The sequence below is a fragment of the Somniosus microcephalus genome, chromosome 17, assembly GCF_052327205.1.
Source record: "Somniosus microcephalus isolate GS21.2 chromosome 17, FLI_Smic_1.0, whole genome shotgun sequence".
In the NCBI taxonomy this organism is placed as follows: domain Eukaryota; kingdom Metazoa; phylum Chordata; class Chondrichthyes; order Squaliformes; family Somniosidae; genus Somniosus; species Somniosus microcephalus.
This window is the reverse complement of record NC_141003.1, coordinates 36,549,569-36,566,696: the sequence shown is the minus strand read 5'-3', so window position 1 is coordinate 36,566,696 and position 17,128 is coordinate 36,549,569. Positions and strand designations below refer to the sequence as shown.

Here is a 17,128-nt window from a genome sequence, read left to right as displayed (position 1 = left end):
GGTCTCCCATTCTGCTCATCAAAACTCTGCTGCCTATATCTTATCGCTTTCCCATCACTGACACCAAGGGGGGAAATTTAACCTAAAGAAATGGGTGGGTTTGGAGCATGGGGGTAGTTAAATCGTTAAAAATTGGATTCCTGACCTGAACCCGCCTCCAACTCACCCACTTCCAGTTTTAACGGAGGCGGGACGGGGCTGGGCAGCCAACCCACTCAAAGGAGGTGAGACGTCAATTTAAATATTACAAGGAGGCTGGAAGTTTATTTTTTTACCCTCCATTTTGTTTTTAACTGCAGCTGGATGGGTTTTGCACACTTCTCAGCTTGCTGTACCTGCCGGGTTTTACACACTTCATAAAACCCGGCAGTTACAGCAAGGCGAGGACTGCTGCATCCAGGACGTAAGTGCCTTTATACCTACCTGCTGGATCCAGGGTCCCTGCCTAGCCCATCCACCATGATCTGAGATCCCCTCATGAGGCCTCCGATCGCCCTCCCCCACCCCCACCCAACGATAATCTTGAGGCTGGCCACGATCCTCTGGTGGCTGGCCCCAAAATGTTCTTCCCTCTATCCCCACACCCCTTCCGATCCCACGATATCCCCGGTCTTCTCTTCACCCCCCCCCACCCGATCCTCCGGAGGCCGGCACCAGCCCCCACTCGATCCCTCCCTCCCTTCTCTGTGTGGCCTAATGCCGCAGACCTACCCGCCCTCAGCCAGCCAGCCTCTCCATGTGGCTGGTTGCGGGTGGGAAACAGAGGCTTCAGATGTAAATCAGGTCCTGCCGTTAAAGTCGACAGAGCCTGTGGGAAACCTGTTCTCCCGGGATTCCCGCCCACATCATAGCCCCCCCCCCCGCCGGCCCCCAACCCGCTTTTCCCATGAAAGTCCAGGCCCAAGATTCTCTCACCCATCACTGACACCAAGGGGGCGAATTCGCCAATGGGGACGAGTTGGAGGCGGGACTGCTGCTTGTCAGGTCGATGTCCCGCCTCCATCAATTTGTGGCCAACCCACGCTATTTTCCCTTGATTGACCTTGTTAAGCCCGCCCAGCGAGCTTAGCAGGCCAATTAAGGGAAAGCCGGTTACAGAGAACGTCAACGTATGACGTTTCATCTGTCTAAAATTTTGGACAGATGAATTGTCATCGTTTGACCGCTCGGTGAAGCTGTCAAACACTGACATTCTCTGTAGTTTGATGAGTCCTTGCATTCAAGGCTCATCAAACCTCTTTCTTTAGCAGAAATTAGATGGTTGTTGCATCGGAGAATGCAGCGGCCATCTGTCATCTCTGCCGCGGAGGTGCGAGACTCTCCACATCCCCAACTCTTGAAGCCTGCAGGAAGAAACAAAGGTAAGTAATCTTTTTCTAACACTTTCCACTGACCTCACAAACTCACCTCTCCATACTTGCACCCATCACTTACCTTCACAGCGCACTTTTGCACCCCTCCAACCCCCGCAGACCCTCTACTCGCCTCGGTGACCCTGGCGGGGTTCGCAGACTTTGGGAAGCCCACACTTGTGTGGGTAAAATGGGGATAATCAATTTATCTGCCTGTTAACTACCTGTCAACAGGCAGTTAAGTAGCTGTAATCCCCTTCCGGCCTCCAAGGAGACGCGACCCGGCGCGGGTCGGCTACCCGCCTCCTGGCAAGATGGCCCCCAGATTCTGCCATTTTCCCGACAGTCCCGCCTCCATACCCACCTCCCCAGGGCTGGCAAGATTGTGCCCCAAGCCACTCTCGCCCATCACCCTGTGCTCACTGATCTACAATGGTTCCCAGACCCCCATTGCTGCAAATTTAAAATTCTCATAACTGTATTTAAAAACCTCCATGGCCTCACTCCTCCCATAACCACCCCCGCCCTGCCCCCCATGGCTCCAGTTAGCCCCTGAGCAGGCCGCTTGCCAGGTCTAGGCCCCAATGGTGGAGCCCACGTTCAGCCTTGTGGAGGTCAGTATGTCACATCCCTTTCGGAGTACTGGCCGACATTGTAACGCCAGGTTCCGACCGGGGCTCAGTACCGGGAACTTCTGACTTCGGGAGTCCTTGCACTGGCCTATCATTTGCCATGTAAGGGGTAGACAGAAGTTCTACCCCTTACAAATCAATACTGGCAGAATGGCTGAAAGTTGTCATAACCAGGTCTCCCCTGTGTCCTTGGGGGTTCCAATGGTCTCCCGCCAAGCTTGCAGTGGGAGACCAGCAAAAACCCCATGAATTTTGGGAGTCTGATGTTTCGTCATTAGCTGCCTGTGAGGAAGTGTTCCTTTTTCAAAACTGACATCCTCTCACCTCAATAAACAGAGTGCACACAAAATAAGATAACTTGCTGCCGTAAGATCAAAGTTGCTCTGTTGTTTTTCTGTAGTTTGCCTCTGGTTATAAACTTACAGTGTTTTCTGCACATGATGAGCCTGTAGGGGGGCTGCTATAACATATGTGGCCCAAAACATCCAGCTTATTTCGATCAAAAAAAGTTGAATCTGCAAAAAAGAAATGAGCTTTTAACAAATGAGCTTGATAACTGATAGAAACCATGTGAGTAATGACATTGAAGTTGTCAAATTACAACTCTATAACAAGAACCTTAACCCAGTCCAGCAATAAAAAAGCCAGTTATAGTTTTAACACTTCTTTTTTTTTACCATAAATGATGTTGTTGCCTTCTTCAAATTTCCCACAAAGTCCACAGAGATGCCCTTGATATTTAGCATCAAGAGTTAGCTGAGAACAAAAGTAAATGCAATGTTTTAGGAAAAGCTATGTCCATATATACCCGGAGTGACAGTTCCAGGTTTTACCGGGGACAATACGAATTGTAATTCATTATTGCAAAAGGAAGTCTTTTTCAAAACATTTGCCCTTTTTACTACAACCAGTTTGCATAAAATTGCACATTCTTGGAAAGTATAGTTTGATTGTTTTACTTTGCCCAACCTAGTAAGATCAGTAAAGTTCTTCTGACACTGAGTGGCAAGGCATAGGATGTTGCAGTTCACACTGAGGACCCTGACCTCATTCCGCTGCTCCTGAGCAGCTCGCTGCAAAGAGGCCTTCATTGCTCCCTCTCAAACAGGGCCTCCCTCAGTTGCCTGACTTGGCCCAGCAACACTTCCACCTCTGCCTCAGAGAACCCGCAGACCTCACTAGACAATTCTAATTGAAGAATCCTTCATCTTCTGCTCCCTAGCCACTTTGGTGGATGACTGCCTCTTTAATCTGCTGCAGGCATTTAAATCCTGCAACAGCTTGCTAGTTTCTCTCTCTGCCCCTCATGGACATACTCTCAATGATTGCCAGTGCTCCTGCCTGGAACCTGAACTATTCAAACAAGAGCACATGTTCTACCCTCCCAGTGAAGACAAATACATGTAAATAAAGTGTGCAGTTTCTCACTTGTTTACTTTGGTTGCAATGTGTACACAAGCTACTATAAACAAAAAAATGAATTTGAGAAAATCTTCTCTAATGATTTTACCGATAATGCATCTTGATGGTTCCAGATCAAAGATATAGTGTGCTTCCTGTTATAAATCCGTGTGTAAATTCCATATGTCTGAATACTTATCACCTTGTCATCAAATGGCACTGTTACCCTGTAAAATAAATACTGAATGAAAAATGTGTCGAGAGCAGTATTTATAATGCAATAATGAATGCTTCCATCTGATCTAATATAATCTAGCTAATGATAAATTACAGATAATAATTGTCATTGACCAATAATTCCCACTATTTGGAAAGAGTTTGCTTTCACGTTTATGATCACTAATTTATTCTCTCCCTGGCTGCCTTATTTCCTGCACTTGGGTACTTCAACAAATGCTCAAGAGATAGATATGAATATGAAAAAGAGTCCAGAAAAAGTATCCCAATGCAGGATAAATTATGAATGCGGAACAAAATGGAAAAATAACTGCGTCTATAGTGTTAGGGGAGGGTTCTATCATAGTGGTAGAACATAAGAACGCCCTAGCAGATTGTGGTAAGACACAAACCAGAAGGATAGAGTGGAGAAAGCGGGAGGGAATTGGTACGATTCTTGGTGTGCACTATAGGCCAACAAACAGTGGAGATGAGATAGAGGGGCAGAACTGCAGACAGCTCAGAGATATATGCAAGAAAAGCTGAGCAATAATATTGGGTTACTTTAATGATCATAATGCATGGAATAAGGATCATGCACGTGGTCCATGTAGGATTTGGATAAATGTGAGGTAATACATTTTGGGGAAAAAAAATAAGGAAAGGGAGTATTCACTTAATGGAAAGACACTGGGGTCGATTTTCAATTTGTTGCCCTGGTTAAAAAAACTGGCATTGCGGATTGGCTGGCCATTATAGAAAGCACTTGATTTTCCTTTCCACTGATTTCAGGAACACCTTTGCCATAACTAGTTTTATTTTAAGTTTCTCATATGTGATGTATGTCTGGGTTAGTGGTCCATTCAATAGATGTAAGATAAAACAAAAAGAAAATATTGCAGATGCTGGAAATCTGAAATAAAAACAGAAAATGCTGGAGAAACTCAGCAGGTCAGGCAGCATCTGTGAAGAGAGAAACAGAGTTAACGTTTCAGGTCAATGACCCTTTGTCTGATGAAAGGTCATCGACCTGAAACATTGGGCCAGAAATTCCAGGCCAGAAGCGTGAGTGCGGTCGGCTTACTCACGCTTCTGGCCGTTGGAAATGCCGGCGTTCAGCATGAACAGCGCATGCGGGGAACGCCGGCATTTCCAGACCTCGAGCGCGTGCGACTGCACAGGCAGCGCTTGCGCAGTGAACTTCGTGGATTTCATTCATGAAATCCGTGAGGTTAAGTCCTTAGAAGTTACACTGAAAAAAAGCAAGTGTAAAGTGGTTCATTGGCTGCGGAGGAAGATATATTTTATCGTGGAGCTTTTGAAATGCAATATTTTTGTTTGGGAAAGGGAGGGAAGATATTTTAAGAAATTTTAAGTAAGTTTTAAAGTTAAAATTTTTTTTTTTTTTAAAGGGTTTTCAGAACGGTAGGTAGAAGGAGCAATTGTGGCTGTGTGAATGGAATGTGAGAATGAGTTATGTATGTATGTCCACATATATTCCTTTACGTATATGTATGTATGTTTTATATTCCTTTACTATGAATGTATGTTTTTAATTATGATTTTCCAATAAGTTACTTTCTCTGAAAGTCATAATTAAATAATACATTCATACACATAAGTAAAGGAATATATACATAACACGCAAAGGAATATATACAGACATACATACTTTCAGAAGCTCCACGATAAGAAATATCTTCCTCCGCAGCCTCTGTAGCAACTGTACCCATGCTTTTTTCATGTGTAAGTTGTAATGACTGGACCTCACTGAAAGCATTAATGAAAGCGGCGAATTATACTGCGCACGCGCTGCCTGTGCAGTCGCACGCGTTCTGCCTCTGAACCCCTTTGTTCAGAGGACAGGAAATGCCGGTTTTCCCCACATGCACTGTGCATGCTGAAAACCGGCATTTCATCCGGCCAGATGCGTAAGTACCCCGACCGTACTAGCGCATTTGGAAGGGAATTATTGGGCCAACATTTTACATGTCAATAAAATAAAAAATTTAACACTTGCACGCCTTGCCCCCTCGCATCTGCGACTGAGGGTCCAAGGAGGTGCATTGCGCAAGAGGTCATCATCGCACGTATCCTCACACTGTTCCCTTTGGGGAACTGTATGAAGTGGTGGAAGGATTTATGGCCATGATTAACGCTCATTCCGTGACCATAACCATCTTTGAACCAGCCATTAGGGTGGTTAGTCCTATGGCGGGAGGGTTTTACGGGCTCCCACAACCCATCTGAGGGGGGGGGGCCACCAACACCCACGGACGCAAGTATCCCGCTGGATGTCCACCCAGAATTTAAAGTTGGAGCTCCGACTCCACTTGCCGGGACTGTCTGGAGTGGGGTTCAAAACCCTATTCCTTCTGGCCCAGCGGCGGGGATGCTTACTGCTACGCAAAAGGCCCACTCCGCACAAAAGGTGACACCCATACGTTTCCTGCGCCTTTTCCCTCCCCGTGACTGGAGCCCTATGCTGCCATTTCACGTTGCTAATCGGATTGGGCGTTTGTCATAGCGGTAGGATCCCCGCCGCTGGGCCAGATCAGGGTAGGGTTTCGAACCCCGCTCCAGACAGTCCCGGCAAGTGGAGTCGGAGCTCCGGCTCTAAATTCTGGGTTGACATCCAGTGGGATATTTGCGTCCGTGGGTGTGGGTGGCCCCCCCTCCTTGTATAGCTTGTGGGAGCCCGTAGAACCCTCCCGCCATCGGACTAACCGCCCTAATGGCTGGTTCAAAGATGGTTACGGTCACGGAATGAGCGTTAATCACGGCCATAAATCCTTCCACCACTTCATACTGTTCCCCAAAGGGAACAGTGTGAAGACACGTATGACGACGACATTACTAAATAAATAAATGGAATTAAAAAAATTCTTTTAGGGCTTTTAAAAGTCTTTAAATTGCTTTAATTCTCTTTAAAACTACTTCAGATTACTCAAAATAATGTAAACATTTTAAAAAGTTTATAAAAGTTACCAAAATCTTCAAAAAACTTCCAAAAACCTATTTAAACTGCTGCTTTGCATGTAAAAAAGCAAAGCAGCTTGACAGAAACATTGGGGGCGTGTCCAGTGAAACTGAGACCTCAAGGGGCGTGTCTCACTTACACTGCACGCTCCTGGCTCCGCGCTGGCTGCACTCCTGGGCGGCGTGACGTCATACGCTGCCCGGGAATGTGCTTTCAATTTCTCCAAGTTCAGGCGTCCCAGAAGCTGATCGGCAGGAGCGCGGGGTAAGTGCAAATACGGGGCTTGCACGCGCTGCAAGCCCCGTTCTGGAATTTCTGGCCCATTAACTCTGTTTCTCTCTTCACAGATGCTGCCTGACCTGCTGAGTTTCTCCAGCATTTTCTGTTTTTATTTTATAATAGATGTAAGGTGTCATTTTAGACATTTTGTGTTTAAGATACAAAGAAAAACCTAATGTTATTTTAATATTGAATGCAAATGCTAGTTGTACTGAAATGTTAGGTGCTGAGACCAGATTCCCTGTACAGATAACGGATTGTAATTAGTGAAGACAGTTTGTAATTAAAAGGTAAAAAGCAGATGCTTACCTCACATCTTGAACTGTAATTGTCCCATTCACCACAAGAATTTTGATGCCTTCTATCAGGATGTAGATGTGTTCCAGATTGCCATTTGACCCTCGGCGGATTTGGATGTTAAAATCTTCTGTGCCACCTGTGCATTGGCGACTCAGAATGTAGTTGCAGGTTGATGTAAAATGGTAAAACTTGTCATCAAATGTCCTGAATGCTCCATGTCCCCATGTGCTGCAAAACCCTGAAAAACAGTTGAAATACCATCCTCTTGTATATCATAATAGATCGATACGGCATTTTAGTACAAGGTGTACCTTTTTTTTAGCTTCATTGAATTGCATTTATAATTATACTAATAATTTCAAATACAATGGGGGACGATTTTGACCGCATATGCCAGGCAAAACAGGGTGTGTGGGCAGTTACAATCACCCAGGTAACTTACTCGCTAGAATCCCATCATCCGTGATCATAACCTGCTCTCCTGAGCAGGCAGCAAGGGCACCAAGCCAAAGCCGGCAGGGTCCTTCTTTACATATGCATGTTGAGTCCCAGTGATGTTATCAGGACCAAACTGCAATTTTAACTCAGACCTGAATGAGGCTTTCCCGCCAGGCTGAACCAGGTCAGAAGAAGATCAGGCCCCAGAAGATCCATTTTTTCCTTTCCTTTGTGGGGCCTGGAGAAGCAGGAGTGCTCCTCCGGACCCCATAAGGAAAGCTTAGGCCTCCCCTGCCATGAACCCCCACCCCCTACACCCGCTCTTTATCGAACGTGAGATCCTTGCGAGACATTCCCAGAAGCCGATCCTGTACTTGTGTTGGCGGGAGGACTTCGGGCTCAGTGATCTTCTGTCACTTTCTGCCTGGAACAGGTGGGAAGTTGGCCAGTGTGAATTAATTGAGGCTTCATTTCTGCAGCAGCAGGTGAGGTGCCAACTCGTCTTGCCCACCCAAAACCCGCCGGGAGTTAAAATTAGGGCTAATATCTTAAAAAAGGTCATAATGTGGGACTTACCATTGCTGCCATCTGATATTGTTTCTTGCAGCGATCTGGGCACAAACTGGTGAATTTGCTCCTCCATACCTGGTTGAGAAAGAAACATTTAAACTTAAGTTCTTTCAGAACTAGTTTACTTTTACTGTCAAGATCAATTATCTACTATGCTAGGTTATGAAAAGTAAATGTAATATATTGTTCTAGTACTTACAATTCTTATTTTAGACTAAAATAACTAAAGAAGAAACCGTTTGACTATATTGCCTGGAAATTGTGGTCGGAGGCTTGCCGCCCGTGTACGCCTCCGAACCACAAGAAAACTACGCACTTACCTGGGGCCTCCGGAGCTTCAGACTCTTGCACTTCTGGGGCTACAGGTGTACACCTGCGTAAAGGCCCTCGCATGCCAGGAGCGCAGGCAGTGCACAAGCATCCCTGGGATCATGTGGGCCAGGCCAACCAATGACAAAGGGGGATTCCTATTATGCTTATGGGGATTCCATTTACGTACAGAATCCCCGTGAGCATAATAGAAATCACCAAATAAATAAAATCTCACAACACTGAAATAAAAATAAATGATCACAGGTTCAAAATTAATTAAAATTCCATTTAACTAAATAAATTTAAACATTTTTAAACAGGACAAAAATAACCTGAACTAATTTTAAATGTAAGTGAATGTTTAAATCATTTAAAAAAAATTATTTTAACATTTTTTTAACCCTTACGCTGGTAAAAGAAGACCCCTACACTTGCTTTTACCAGGCGCAAGGATTTTGTGGACATTCGCTGGGCAGTCGTTGGGCAAACAGCCCAACTCTCCACCAGCGAATGTCCATTTCCTGTGCTGCAGATGACCTGTCAAGGAAAAACTTGACAGATTACAAGTTCCGGGTTTTCGCGTATGTACATCGCTTGTGGAAACCCGAAACTTGCGAGGCCATTCACAGCACTTACGAGCATACACCGTCATAGGCCCCATAAAATCTGGGCCATTAGAGTCATAGAGTCAACGGCACAGAAGGAGGTCATTAGGCCCATCGAGTCCGTGCCAGCTCTCTGTAGAGCAATCCAGTCAGTCCCATTCCCCCGCTCTATCCCCGTAGCCCTGCAAGTTTATTTCTCTCAAGTGCCTATCCAGTCTCCCCTTGAAAACATTCAGTGTCTCCACTTCCACCACTTCCGTCGGCAGCAAATTCCAGGTCCTCATGAGTCGCTGCGTAATTTCTTTTCCTCACGTCCCCCCTGTATCTCTTGCCCAAAATCTTAAATCTGTGTTCCCTAGTCCTTGTACCATCAACTAGTGGAAACAGCTTTTCTCTGTCTAGCCTATCCAAACCCATCATAATCTTGTACACCGCTATCAAATCAACCCTCAACCTCCTTTGCTCTAATGAAAACAAGTCCAGCTTCTCCAACCTGTCCTTATAGCTAAGATCCCCCATCCCCGGAACCATTCCCAGAACCATTCTGGTAAATCTCCTCTGCACCCTCTCAAGGCACCTAAAACATTGCTGACTATGATTTTAAGCCTAAATTGACTGTTTTGTAGCTAAAGACTGTTGTAAAAAAAATAACAATACCTACTATTACACTTTAAATTAAATTCCGTCTATTAGCTCAATGTCTGTTTTGGGCTTGTTCACTGATTGCACTTCTACTGTGTTAATAATTATAGAGGGGGTGAAATTCAGCTTTGCGAGAGTTGAAGGGCAGGAGTTCATCGGCCCCTGTTATACGCACTATGATAGAATGATAGAATTTTACAGCAGGGCAAGTAGCCAGTCAGCCCATTGTCCCTGAACCATACCTTGGAACGAGCTATCCGCTTAGATCCATTTCTCTGTCCTTACTCCACATTCTTTGATGTTTTTGCTTTTTCAAATAATTATCCACTTCCCTTTTAAAAGCTATTATGGATTCTGCATCCACCATTGTTTGTGGCAGGGCATTCCGTGTCCTAACAACCCTCTGCATAACAACATCTCTCCCAACCTCCCTTATTTCTTTTGGAGATAGTCTTTAATTGATGCCCACTAGTTACTGACTCGCTGACCAGTGGAAATCGTTTAACTATTTACCTTATCAAAACCCCTCATTATTTGAACACTCTATGACGTTTCCTCTTAACCTCCTCTTTTATAGTGATATAAGGGCCACAGTTTCTCTACATTCTCTTCATAATTAAAACTCCACATCACTTGCATCAACTTAGTGAATCGTGTCTGCACCTGCTCATTTGGCTTTGACATCCTTCCTAAAGTAAACCCAACACTCCACACAATATTCTAACTGTGGCTTAACCAATGATACGGCTAGGTTTTGTGTTACCAGTTTCATTTTGCACTGTATGCCTGATTTAGAAATCTTAGGATCCAAATGTCTTTATTAAAGCTTTGTCAACGTATCCCCAATCTACTAATCTGTCTTCCTGAAATCATTTACAGTTAACCACGCTCCCCTTTTGAGTCCTGTACAAATTTTGATTTTGTGCCCCTTATACCCGAGTCCAAATCACTTATATATATAGATACACGAGAAGAGTAATGGCACTCCTAGGATTGTCAAAAAAAATCACTAACCGCTATTCTGTTTGCCGTCCTTTCGTCAACTTCTTCCCTATGCTGCCACATTCCTTTTAACACCATAGGTGCCTTAATTTTATCACCAAGCCTCCTCTGTGGCACACCTTTAGAAAATCCATACACAACATCCTCTGCATCTCTTTTATCAACGCATTCTGTTATTTGCTCAAAGAACTCTATTCAATTGGTCTCTTGCTGTAATACAGTTTTGCTGCTGATCAAGTGTAGGATGTGATATTCTCCTTTTCCTAAGACATACAAGATGCTACGCTGAGTGTTTATTTCTTTGTTTACTAAGGAGAGAATGAATAATATTGAAGAATGTTCAATGTTTCTCTCCATCGCAGCAATTTAACCACTCTACTAACCTAAGAGCCTTACATGTTGCTTTATTAACCCAGTTTAACCTTTCGACAAAAGAATTCACCAACAGACTTTCACTGTTTCTAATTCTCAATGCATAGCCACTAACACATGACAATGTGGAATTAAATCTGACATTTAGAGAATATTTTTAGTTAGAATATACGTCCAAAGAGCTCCAGGATAAAAGGTAAGAATGTATTGAGTTTGGGGGTCTGAGTGGTTAGAAGTTACCAGAGGCTGGGCCCTACTTTCCCTGGAAAAATCCCAGCTATATAACTCTGATTGATATTTTAACTTAAAATGTTACTTGTGTCAAACCACTACTTTAAGTACATTGTGCAGTACAAAGAATTGGTTTGTGTGCTGTCAATCCAGTTGACTGTAAAGGTCTAGGTGGAAAAATAGTTTGGGCAGTGTCAATCTGGAATTGAAACAACAACACAAAATTGACCATTAAGTTTGCAACCTCAAGCAGAAAGGCCAGAGGACATGTGTAGAAAACAAAACTCTTTATAATAGCATAAGGATGGAGGGTCCTCTTCTGGGTTACTTCAAGGATATTTCAACAACGGAAGAGAATAGTCATCTTGCTAATTCTATCCTTGGCCTAGTCTTTTATGTTTCAATGGTACAAAAATGCAAGTCATTCATTTCATTGGTCTGCCTTATTGCTTTCTGGTAACACAGCTTTTCATGGTAAAAACAATACTATGAATGTTATAGTTACTCCTCATTCTTGCAAGTTTTGTTAATATGATGTATAAATTGGTTTAAATCTTGGTATACCTACCTTGCACTCTGAAGCCTTATCTTAATCTGAGTTTTTTCTGTTAGAATTAATATTTAATTTGTACCCTAAGCATCAGTTTAATTTTAATCATCAGCTGGAATAAGTCCACAGTGTTATATTGCTAATAAGGCTAATCAGGCTTTGCAAACAGAAGCTTAAACACACTTTACTCTGTGACTTTAAAAGCAGAATCTCAGTGGGGCCCAGAAATTATTTGTTCAACTCTGGCCGCAAAGCTTTCTTGGTTTTTTCCTTTTTCTCCTCAGGACTGAACACTTCCAAAAAATGGCCACCCACTAGCCACAAGTGCTGCTGAATGTTGGCAGCCATTTTAAATAGGCAGCAGTATGTGCAGGAATCAGGCGGTCATTTTGTGAAGGTGTCCAGTACCTTAAAGAAAGGGATTAAACATCAAACAAAGTGGCTAAATCTGCAATGAGATTTGAAAGGTTTGTGATGTAAATAAACTACCATGTAATGTAACACTGATAAGAGTACGGTTGACCTAGTATAATTATAACATACTTCACTATCAGTAAATACAAACTTACAAACATTCTCCAATCAAACAAAACCTGGACAACATTGTTAGCCATGGTAAAATAGGCTGAAAACTTCCCCTAGACAATAAATAAGACATATTTAGCATAGTAGAAAAGCCTTTCAGAACTGAAAACCTTGCTTGAAATTAAACATAACTTTTGCACCATCACTCCTATTGTTTGAGTGTTTAACTTTATTAGTATTAACATGAGCTGAGAAATTATTATACTGTGCTTAAATGTCAACCTACCATTTTTGAAGTTGGAATATTCTCCAGTAAAATGTGTGGCCGAGACATCACCTGGAAATTGTTGAACAATATTACTTGATGTAGAAAACACAAATGCTTAATGAGCTAATCACGCCTTATTATTAATTTTCTAAAACGCTTCCAGAGATTTAATTATTCTGCACACTGATATTTCAATATCAGCTATTATGTCACTTTCGTAATGTTAATGCAATTTGACGGAAAGTAAGTCATGAAGAAGTCTCTGAAAGCATGGAGCAAAACTTTGGTATATCACCTTGGTGTTAAAATATGCTGTGTCACAGAGTGATAAGAAGTGCTGTCAGAGGGGTGCGGATTGGATCTATGTAGCTCCACACCTCCACACAGCAGAGAGGGAAACACAAAGGCTGAGTCGTGACAGACACATGTGCCCAGTTCTTTGCAGTTTAGTTCAAAAACAGTATTGACTGAAACCTACAAGGGCATCCTCTGCATGTTCTCGTAGGGGAGACCATAAATCAAATCAATTTTATTTGCCATATGTATTACTACAATGGAATGTTTTTACTCCCCGATCACTTCCACAATAGGCTGTGGGAGCTCACAGAGACACGTCGCTATTCTACAGCGCCATGTTCAGTAAAAGTCAATTCAATTGCGTCTAATGGCAGTGGGAACGCGATGTCCATCAGCCGCTCCGTCTCCGTGGACTCCTCCTCCCTGTTGCCGGCTCCACAATATGGTGTCCTTCTTCTCACGCTCACCGTAAGAAGGATGACCAGAGATTGCTTTGCCGCGTAACTGCATTCTTGGCTGTAGTTTTGCTATTTCAGTGAAATGAAAATTAAAATGTTTCAAAATAGTGAGTGACAAACATTTGCACATTCCATTTTTTCATTCAGACTCATTGGGAAAAATATTCCAGTTCTAGCTGTAAGCCCCGTGACTAACGTCAGAAATTAGACCTTAGAAAATGGTTTGTAAAATAACCCTGTCATTCCGCTTGATCTTTTATCTGAAATGTTCACCCACATTTTAGCGCATGAAAAATGAAAGAGAGAAAGAATTGCATTTATATAGCACCTTTAGTGACCACCGGATGTCCCAAAGCACTTTACAGCCAATGAAGTACTTTTTGGAGTGTAGTCACTGCTGTAATGTAGGAAACGCGGCAGCCAATTTTGCACACAGCGAACTCCCGCAAACAGCAATGTGATAATGACCAGATAATCTGTTTTAGTGATGTTGATTGAGGGATAAATATTGACCAGGACACCGGGGATAACTCCCCTGCTCTTCTTCGAAATAGTGTCATGGGATCTTTTAACACCCACCTGAGAGAGCAGACGAGGCCTCGGTTTAACATCTCATCCGAAAGACGGCACCTCTGACAGTGCAGCACACTCTCAGCACTGTACTGGAGTGTCAGCCTAGACTTTTGTGCTCAGGTCAGACTTGAACCCACACCATCCTTGACTCAGGGGCGAGGGTGCTACCAACTGAGCTGCGGCTGACACCATCAGTGAACGTGAATTCATGAACAGTGATCTTGACAAAGTCAAGTAAATATGTTTGAAAAAAATAACATTTTATATATACCCATGTATAAGCTATATACTACTGCAATTTTAAATACTCTATAGCGTGCAAAATTTACTTACCTTTGCACAGGGACAGAGCCCAGAGGACAACTAATACAAGCTTTCCCATTGTATTAGTTTTGGGCTGGAGTAGACACTAAGGTCATCCCAGAAAATTATTCTCTCCAGTGGAGAGTCTCTTCCTCAAATCCATTTATATAGCTGCTCTCCTCAGTCTCATTTGAATAGAATAAGGAAGTTCAAAGCAGTTGTTTGCTGAGCTTTTTGAGGATTTTGACTTTGACAGGGTGTGTAACCCTTTGGGTAATGAATCATTTCAGCCTCTTAAATATGAACACTTTTTGCATATCAAATGTCATACGGAGTTTTCTGTACTTTGATTCATTTTCTCTTATATTAAACATCCTATTTATCAATAAATCTCATTTCCTCTGCACGCAATTGAACATATTAGTGTGACAAGTTTCTGCGGCAATAGGTGCGTCAGTTGCTTCAGACTCAGGATTTTCCTTGGAATTCTGCGCCTCACCGCCTGAGACAATTACAAACTCATTGCTCAGTGAAAACCGAAATGCTCCCAATGTTGCTACTAATTCGGATACATTTTCTAATAGTATTTGGAAAATATAACAAGGCAGAACCTAATTGGGGGGAATTGAATTTTTGCTCCATTTTAACACTGACCACAAGACAGGACTGCTTATTAATTTCACTAACATAACAACGTATACACTTTGGTGGTAGAAAAGGAAGCTCCAAGCACACTGGTCGAACAGAAGATTAACAGCCCAATGTTAACCTGGACGGAGTGTGTTATGCGTGGGCTGGGACGAGAGTGCAGCGTGCAGGAGCTGGGGTGGGAGAGAAGCCCTTCTGAAGGCTGCAGCGTGAAGCCCGGGCCAATTTAACTTCCATGCCTCATTTAAATGGAAGAAACGCAAGTCCTGCTTGAATCCAGCGGGAATGAGGCAGAATCTTGGGGGTGGGAGCAGATGTTGGGTAGCTGGAGGCGGCCACTGGGGACCTGAAGGAATGGTCACTGTCAATAAGGTAAATTGTCGCAGGGGGGTGAGTTCGATGGGAGTTGTGGATAAGGACTATCCAGTTTGATGGTGTTGTTGGCTTTCCCAAGGTTCAAGCTGTAATATATGACGCCAAAGTTGCTTTGCATGCTTCTGCACTCAACCCCTTCAAATTCCTGAGCAGAAAGTGCTGCCACTCATTAAATGTCCAGATTGTGTGTTGCAACATCAAAAAAAAAGCCTGCACGTCAGTTGGAGATTTGCTGGAAGTTGCTGTGATGCATTCATCTTTTGGAATTCCCTGACCTGTTCAAGTAAGGAAATCGTATGAACAGATATTGGGTGACGAGGATAGCCCCATCTCCCACGAACAATGGTCCCTCTAAGAGTTGCACCAACAGCTGCAGAGGGGCGTTTAATGCCTCTACCAGAGTGGTCATTGAGAGCACCATCCTGAAGGGACTCTTGTTGTTTAGACAGGTCAGGAGGGGCTCTGTAATATGCTCCAGATCATGCGTCCCACACAGTTGTAGCCTGGTTTGTCCTGCACCAATTACAATGTAAAAAGGCCTGGACATGGACACTCCTGGGGAGGTGGTCCAAACTGCTTTAGAAGCAGAACTACATGGAGGAGAGCATCAGGATGACCATCACTCAGAAGATTCCTCAGTGACTGCTCCGAGGGAGATCAGAGCACAACTGATCAATTAAGTCTTCTCATCTGTTTAACACAGTACCTTTCTCATAAATCCCATTAATCCTTATCCCAATCTTCAAATATAGGACAAAGCCTTTAATCCATCCTGGAACATCACATTACATCACATATTTTTATCCCTACATGACCATGAAATTCTTAACCCTTTTCTGAATGACTATAAACTCCATGAATAATGAAATATGACATAATATAACAAACTCCAAAATGAACAGGAGCCAACTTGCTCTTCCCTGTCAGCGGGCTTCCCCTTGGTGGTTACACGTGGCTTTGTTTCTCCTAGTCTAGTGCCTCTCCGAGTGCCACCTGCGGCCCAGTATTATGGGAAGTGGTTGGCTGCTCCTTTGTTGCAAAAGGCTCATAGGACTGAGGTGGCCTCCCTCCCATGGTAGCTTGTTCCTGGGTGGGGACCTCTACTGGCTCTGTCTATGGAGCCTGCATCTGGGCAGCCCGATGGTGCCTCCTACAGGCCAGTGCCATGGTACTCTGAGGGGGGAGGTCGGACGCCCAGCATGGGTCTGCTATCCTGAGAATGGCAGCCCTAGACAGATCTATCTCAGTCATCACCATTCCACTGGACTCTGGATCTGTGTCCCCACTGATCAGTGAGCGAGCTGGTCTAATGGCAGCTCTCAGATCCTGAAAACCCTGAGAGACAGACGCCCCCAAGGTCTGGAAGCCAATACACAGGGTACTGCCTAATCTGTCCTCTCCTGTTACCAGATTTGCAGTTTGTGCTTCCATGGAGGAGGAGGGATTGAATTCACACTGGCTGCTTCTTAGTTGGGGGTCTGATGTAGATTCCAACAAAACCCCCAACTGCTCCATCGATGCCTGCAATGAAGAGAAAGAATCCTTGGCGTTGCTTCAAATAAGGGCTGTAGACTCCACAGTCACACCTGTCAGTTGCTGTACATCCTCGGGCACTGACCTCAGAGCCTGCACGTTTGGTGTGATATTCCTCAAATATCCTTTTCAGGCACATAGCCGAATTTTGGCTCCCATGACTCTGAAGCTGCCGGGGAGGTGGCACATTCTTGCCCATTCCCCACTCGGCCATTTCCATCGAGCTCTGTGACACACCTGGTGCCAAATCCTCACTACCTCCCCTA

At 43.9% G+C, this 17,128-nt stretch overlaps 1 protein-coding gene across 1 annotated transcript; it reads right to left on the bottom strand.

Moving 5' to 3' along the window:
* Window positions 1–2,483: 2,483 nt before the first annotated feature.
* LOC147105641 (mucin-6-like) lies at window positions 2,484–14,422 on the bottom strand. The gene is made up of 4 exons (XM_086010933.1): window positions 14,337–14,422; window positions 8,175–8,243; window positions 7,170–7,398; window positions 2,484–2,499 (listed from the first exon to the last, which is right to left on the bottom strand). The coding sequence occupies exons 1-4, from the start codon at window positions 14,383–14,385 to the stop codon at window positions 2,484–2,486; spliced, it is 363 nt and encodes a 120-aa protein (XP_085867059.1). The 5' UTR covers window positions 14,386–14,422.
* Between the last annotated feature and the right edge of the window lie 2,706 nt (window positions 14,423–17,128).